The 7,343-nt window shown below is 37.1% G+C and overlaps 1 protein-coding gene across 7 annotated transcripts in view; it reads right to left on the reverse strand.

The window, feature by feature from the left end:
• LRBA (LPS responsive beige-like anchor protein) overlaps window positions 1–7,343 on the reverse strand; it is a 676,054-nt gene that overhangs the window by 389,007 nt on the left and 279,704 nt on the right. For all 7 annotated transcript variants that reach the window (XM_027866938.1, XM_027866942.1, XM_027866935.1 and 4 more), the window contains one exon: window positions 243–351. In XM_027866938.1, the coding sequence (XP_027722739.1) occupies window positions 243–351 (109 nt within the window). The remainder of the gene's footprint in view (window positions 1–242; window positions 352–7,343) is intronic.

The raw sequence follows: 7,343 nt of genomic DNA on the forward strand, positions 1-7,343 counted from the left end.
TAAAAATAAAGTAAAATAAACAGTTTCTGTAAGTTTAAATGAAAACAGTGAACTGTACTGCCACAGTACAGCAAAACTAAAAAAAGTTAGACATTATATTGATTTTAGTACAAATTATGTAAATAAGATTTCAAAATTTCTAAAGTGTTGGATGAAGCCAAAATTGGTTTATTTTGGCACCTTCTCTTAGTTACCATGCAAAAGTGGCCCATTTTTTCCCTTTCCTTAATAAGGCATCTTACCTCAAATTCTGCATGCCTATGAATATCCTCTGCTCTCTGTCTGCTCAGAATGAATTCGGCTTCATTTGCAACTCTTACCAGGTGATCCTTCATGGTTTGGCTCAACAACCTATAAACACATTAATATGGTAAAATGTATAGTAATTATTCAGGGACTTCAAAATGGTTTACTGTATTACCAGTCTTCAAGACACTTACTCACGTTTTTCTGATGCAGAGATGAACCCGCAACCTTAGTTCAGTCCTGACTACTCATATGGAATAACATGGAGTTAATGTGAACCTCACATATTAGCAACAAAACAAAAGCCACACATTTAACTGAAGAGGAATAAGAGAGAACAAAAATGTAATAAGCAGGCCACTTTCTGGAACCTGTTGATGACTTAACTGATTAGGGAGGTCAAATCTGAATGGCTGAAGAGATGAATCTCCACAAGAAGTTGGGTGGGCGCTAACTCTACCATAAAAACACATCCTCAGTTTCTAAACTAAAAGATTTTACTACCTAAAGAAAGAAAAAAACTACAAACTATGAGCATGTATTTCCTATTCCTATTAACACATTTGTTAAAAAGAAAAAGCATGCAAGAACTCTCTTGGAATATGATACAATGATTGAGATGTGAATGGAACCCCAGTTTTCCTACCAACCCTAGAAAAATATGCATGAGATACATCCATGTGGGGAGAATGTTGACACAATGTTGCAGCATGAAGGACTGAAAGCAATAGAGAAGAAAGTGCAGTCTTCATTCCTTCTTCAAAAGAGTCACTATCAGTTTCAGACATTTTTTGAAAGTGACTCAAGGAAGAGGAAAAAGGAAGATTCTCCTGTTGAAATTTAGGTAAGAAGTTAGGTCCTCAAAACGTCCTTGATTTCCAGCTCACCTCCCTAGGACTTGAAAAACTTTCCTACTAAACATCAGGGACTCTCCAGCTAAGCTTAGATATCTTGCAATTATAACAAGAACTCATTCATTCTGGGTATTTGGTGTCATTCGAAGTTTCATTATTTTTGCTACTTCCTGCATGTTTGGATAAATAAGTTTATCTGTTATTCATTATTGGTGGTGATTTATTATGAAATAACTTGGCAAGAATGAATAAATGAGCATTTATTAAGCACTTCCTAAAGAGAGAGAGAGAGTGTGTGTGTGTGTGTGTGTGCGTGCGTGTGTGTGTGTGTGTGTGTGTGTGTAGATATAGAGACAGAGAGACAAAAATTATTACATGCAAGGCATTATACTAAGCGCTGGGTATACATCTTTTTTAGCCACTTGCATCTTATTGACATGTTATAAATAACTTCCAAATTTAATATGTAGAATGTAGAACCAAGTCTATTTAACATCAGTACATTGCCAGACCCTTCACAAAGTGCTTCTCTAATGTTTCATCCTGGCATGAAGGTGACCCTGAGCTCAAGAAGGCAATTAATTTTATTCCATTATGTCACTACTTAAAGATTATGTAAAATTTTACCTCTCATATTTTATTATTTTTGCCTAGGATTATTAGTTTTATAATAATTTTTAAAAGTATCATATATGTAAAATAACTGTAACAATGACAAGGTCAAAAGACCATGGAAACCAACTAAGCCAACACACTCTTATTCTCCTTGCCATAAGTGGTAGTTAAGGCAATAGAGGAATAGAATATGAAATTCTTTGTAAAATATTACAGAAAAAGATGAAGATTAAAATCAATATCAGCTCATTAGGCAGGAAAAAGGAAGGAAACAAGCATTTATTAAGTACTTACTATGTGAAAGAAATTGTGCTAAACACTTTACACATATTAACTTTTTTGATCCAACACAGCAACCCTAGGAGACGGCTGCGATCATTATTCTCATTTTACAGATGAGGAAACTTAAGTAAACACAAGTTAAGTGACTTCCTTAGGATTACACAACAAGTAAGTACTTGAGGACATATTTGAACTCAGGTCTTCTTGACTCCAAGCCCAGTGATATCTAGCTGCCAGAGGAAAAAAAAAACAGTGGAAACAGCAAGAAAAGGAAAGGAAAGGATAGGAAAGGAGCAAAGCAAAGAAAGGAAAACAAAAGAAATTTCCTTTCTTTGAAGACCACTTGTCTTCCATTTTATCCTTAAGGATATCCACTAAAATGAGTCAGGTTTGAGCTCATCTTGAAAAAGTCTCCAAATACAAATGTCTGGTCCAGAAGCAATGATCTCTACTTCTCTATTTGCACTTTCATGAGCAAATTTCCTGGTGGTGGTTGAGCAATAGAGGATGTTGAATTGCCACAGGACCCAAATTTTCCAAAGAAAACTTGGTGCCAGCCACAAATAAATGATATCATTTCACTGTGTTTCTCCCAGGGCCTTCCTTGCATCCTGTTCCAGCCTACCCTAGGACTTTCCTCCCAGGCATTCCTCACTACCCAGCACCAACCCTAGATCTCAGCCACTCCTTTTCTAGCCACCACCTTCTTCCAGAAAATCTTCTCAGCATCCAGCCTGGCCTCAGTCTAAACTATCAAGGACTTCCTCAAAGTCCACTCCAGCCTTGTTTTAGGCAAGCAGTTCCAGGCCTCAATCTATGACTCAGGGCCTTTTCGACCAATAAATCAAAGCTGCACCCTTCCACTTCCAATTTCATTGCTTTTCTAAAACTCAGTGGTATTTTGTTGTTGTTGTTGTTGTTGTTTTTGTTTTTCCTAAGTTCATGATCCTGGAAGCAATCAAAGTTCAGTTTATTTTTCAGCATTATATGATAAAATTCCTTAACTGAGCATGTCTTTTACTTCTTTTATACCCAGCCAGGCAATATACACTAAAATGACAAAAGCAACAGCTTATAGCTATAAAGATTACCTTATAACTACAATTATCCTAATTTTTCTCCTTTAATCCCCTTAACTACCCTTTTGACATGTATTAGTACAGATATGGTTATCACCATTTAATAGATAAGAAAAACTGAGGTCAAAAAAGAGAAAGTGCCTCCAAGGTCATTCTCTAAAATGCTCGCATTTCTCAAATGATGCATCTAGCAGGTACTTGCCAAATGAATACTAGAGAATCTATTAGTCATTTTCTGTTGTGAAAATAAATATAAAACTAGGTATTCTTAAATGCCTTCATTTATCTCAGAATCAGAGAACAAAAAGGAAGTAGTCACCTAAACAAAAGGCAATTACTAGGCATAAATTAATAAACCACCAACTACATTATCTTGAGTGAGTCATATAATCTGAATTTCAAAAATTTTTAAAAAAAGGCACAAACACTAGCTACCATTAGCTATTTCAAAGAGACATGGATACTTCTAGATCTATATCCAAGAGAGAACATACAAATGGGAAAAGGACCTACATGTAAAAAAATATTTATAGTAGCTCTTTTTGTGGTAGCAAAGAACTGGAAATTAAGAGGATGCCCTTCAATTGGGGAATGGCTGAACAAGTTCTGTTATATTAATGTAATGGAATACTATGGTGCTACAAGAAATGATAAACAGGCTGATCTCAGCAAAACCTGGAAAGACTTGTATGATCTGATGCAGAGAGAAGTGAGCAGAACCAAGAGAATGTTGTACACAGTAACAGCCACGTTGTGCAATGACCAATATTCATAGGCTTTACCCTTCTCGGCAATATAAGGATTTAAGACATTTCCAAAGGCCTTATGCTGGAAAATGCTATCCAAATCCGAAGAAAGAACTATGGAGTTTGAATGCAGATCGAAGCAAACTATTTCTTATTTTTTTTTCTTCTTCTATTGTGTTTTCTTTCCTCTTTCTGATGGCTCCTTCTATTGGTTCTAATTCTTACCTACAATATCACTAATGTGAAAATATGTTTAATAGGAATATATATGTATAGCCTATATCAGACTGCACGCTGTCATGGGGAAGGAGGTGGGGAGGGAAGGGGATAAAAATTTAAAACTCAAAAGCTTATGGAAGTGATTGTTGATAATTCAAAATAAATTAATTAAAATTTTAAAAAATTAAAAATCAAAGAGACACGAATAAAGCATTTTAAGATGGAACACAAGTCGGGGCTGAGCCAAGATGGTGGAGTAAAAGTAGTGACTTGCTTGGGCTCTCCCTCAAACCCCTGCAAATACCTACAAAAAATGGCTCTAAACAAATTCTAAAGCAGCAGAACCCACAAAAAGGCAGAGAGTAAAACAAATTGCCAGCCCAAGACAACCTGGATGGTTGATCTGAAAGGTATATCGAACCAGGCTGGGAGATTCCACAGTTTAGCATGGGTGTGCAGGCAAAATAGGCTACAGCAAACCTGGAGCAGGCCACAGAGGACTAAATCACAGGCAGCTGTGGCGGTTTCCAGACTTCTCAACTCACAAATGCCAAACAGAACTTAGAAGGTCATGGTGAGAGAGAAGCTCAGTCCTGGGCATGCCTGGGGCTGGTACTGATTCCTGAGCTCAGCCCACAGACTGAGGGGGAATCGAGGTGCTGATCAGAGGGGGATTGCAGGGATCTCTTTGCTGGTGCCAAAGCAGGATTCTCTTCTTTTCCCGTACTTGGAACTGGGTCATAGTTCTGGGTGGTGGTCCTGGGGTGAGGAGGAGTGCTGGCGTGGTAGAGCTTGCAGTGGTGGTGGAGAGGGAATCCTCCTCACAGTTCCAAGGCAGAAAAGAGCGCTTGTGGTCAATCATAGACCAGAGCACAAGCCAGGAAAGGAGTAAACATCTCGCCTTTGATCATACCACCTTGAAAGAACTGAAAATTTATAGGTTCCTTGAAGTGTCTCTGAAAACAGCTGCATAAAACCCCCAAAGCTTGGGACAGTACATTCTCCACACTGGAAGCAGACCCCCTACCTTAACAAACAGTTATAACTCAAGTAATTGGCTGGGATCATGAGCAAACTGCACAAAAAAAAAAGTCAAACCATAGAATCTTTCCTTGGTGACAAAGAAGATCAAAACATACAATCAGAAGAAGACAACAAAGTCAAAGTTCCTACATCCAAAGCCTCCAAGTAAAATATGAATTGGTCCCAGGCCATGGAAGAGCTCAAAAAGGATTTTGAGAAGCAAGTAAGAGAAGTACAGGAAAAACTGGGAAAAGAAATGGGAGTGATTTAAGAAAACAAGTCAACAGCTTGCTAAAGGAGACCCAAAACAATACTGAATAAAAAATACCTTAAAAAAATAGCCTAACCCAAATGACAAAAGAGGTCCAAAAAGCCAACAAGGAGAAAAATGCCTTAAAAAGCAGAATTGGTCAAATGGAAAAGGAAGTCCAAAAGCTCACTGAAGAAAATAATTCCTTAAAAATTAGAATGGAGCAATTGGAAGCTAGTGACTTTATAAGAAATCAAGACATTATAAAACAAAACCAAAAGAATGAAAAAATGGAAAACTGTGAAATATCTTATTGAAAAAACAACTGACTTGGAAAATAGATCCAGGAGAGAGAATTTAAAAATTATTGGACTATCTGAAAGCCATGATCAAAAAAAGAGCCTAGACTTCATCTTTCAAGAAATTATCAAGGAAAACTGCCCTGATATTCTGGAACAAGAAGGTAAAATAGAAACTGAAAGAATCCACCAATCATCTCCTGAAAGAGATCCCCAAAGGAAAACTCTTAGGAATATTGGAGTCAAATTCCACAGTTCCCAGGTCAAGGAGAAAATATTGCAAGCAGCCAGAAAGAAACAATTCAAGTATTGTGGAAACACAATCAGGATAACACAAGATTTAGCAGCTTCTCCATTAAGGCACCATAGGGCATGGAGTATGATATTCTGAAGGGCAAAGGAGATAGGACTACAACCAAGAATCACCTACACAGCAAAACTGAGTATAATCCTTCAGGGGCAAAAATTGGATATCCAATAAAATAGAAGACATTCAAGCATTCTTGATGAAAAGACCAGAGCTGAATAGAAAATCTGACTTTCAAATACAAGACTCAAGAGAAGCATGAAGAGGTAAACAGGAAAGAGAAATCATATGGGACTTATTAAGGTTGAACTGTTTACATTCCTGCATGGAAAGATGATATTTGTAACTCATAAAACCTTTGTCAGTATTAGGGTAAGCTGGAGGGAAAAAATTATATGTATGTATATATAGGTAGATAGATAACTAGAGGGGACAAGGTAAGTTGAAGATGAAGGGGTGATATCTGGAGAATAAAATTAAGGGGTGAGAGAGGATTATACTGGGAGAAGAAGAATGGGAGAGGTAGAATGGGGTAAATTATCTCACATAAACAGATAAGAAAAGGCCTTTACAGTGGAAGGAAAACGGGAAGGAGAGAGGGAATGAGTGAATCTTATTCTTATTCTCATCAGATTTGGCTTAAGGAGGGAATAACATACAAACTCAATTGGGTATGGAAATCTATCTTACCCTACAGGAAAATAGGGGGAAGGGGACAAGAGAACAGGAGGAAGATAGACAGGAGGGCAGATTGGGGGAGAGGGTAATCAGAAGCAAACACTTCTGAGGAGGGACAGGGTCAAAAGAGAGAATAGAACAAATGAGGGGTGGGATAGGATGAAGGGAAATATAGTTAGTTTTCCCACAACATGACTACTATGGAAGTGTTTTGCATGACTACACATGTATAACCTGTATCCAGCTGCTTGTTTGCTTAAAGAGGGTGGGGTGGGGAGGGAAGAAGAGAGAAAATTTGGAACCCAAAGTTTTAGAAACAAATGTTAAAAACTGTTTTCACACACAACTGGAAAATAAGATATACAGGCAATGGGGTATAGAAATATATCCTGTCAAGCATTCTTGATGAAAAGACCAGAGCTGAAAAGAAAATCTGACTTTCCAATACAAGACTCAAGTGGAACATGAAGAGGTTAACAGGAAAGAGAAATCGTAAGAGACTTACTAAGGTTTAACTGTTTACATTCCTACATGGGAAATATTTATAACTCATGAGACCTTTGTCAGTATTAGGGAAGGGAAAAAATTATATCTATCTATCTATCTATCTATATATATATATATAAATATATAGAGAGAGCGAGATATACATATAGATAGATATAGATATACACAGACAGATAGATAGATAGATAGATAGATAGATAGATAGATAGATAGATAGATAGATAGATAGATAGATAGA

Source organism: Vombatus ursinus, unplaced genomic scaffold (assembly GCF_900497805.2).
Source record: "Vombatus ursinus unplaced genomic scaffold, bare-nosed wombat genome assembly UNPS02014784.1, whole genome shotgun sequence".
Taxonomy (NCBI): Eukaryota; Metazoa; Chordata; class Mammalia; order Diprotodontia; family Vombatidae; genus Vombatus; species Vombatus ursinus.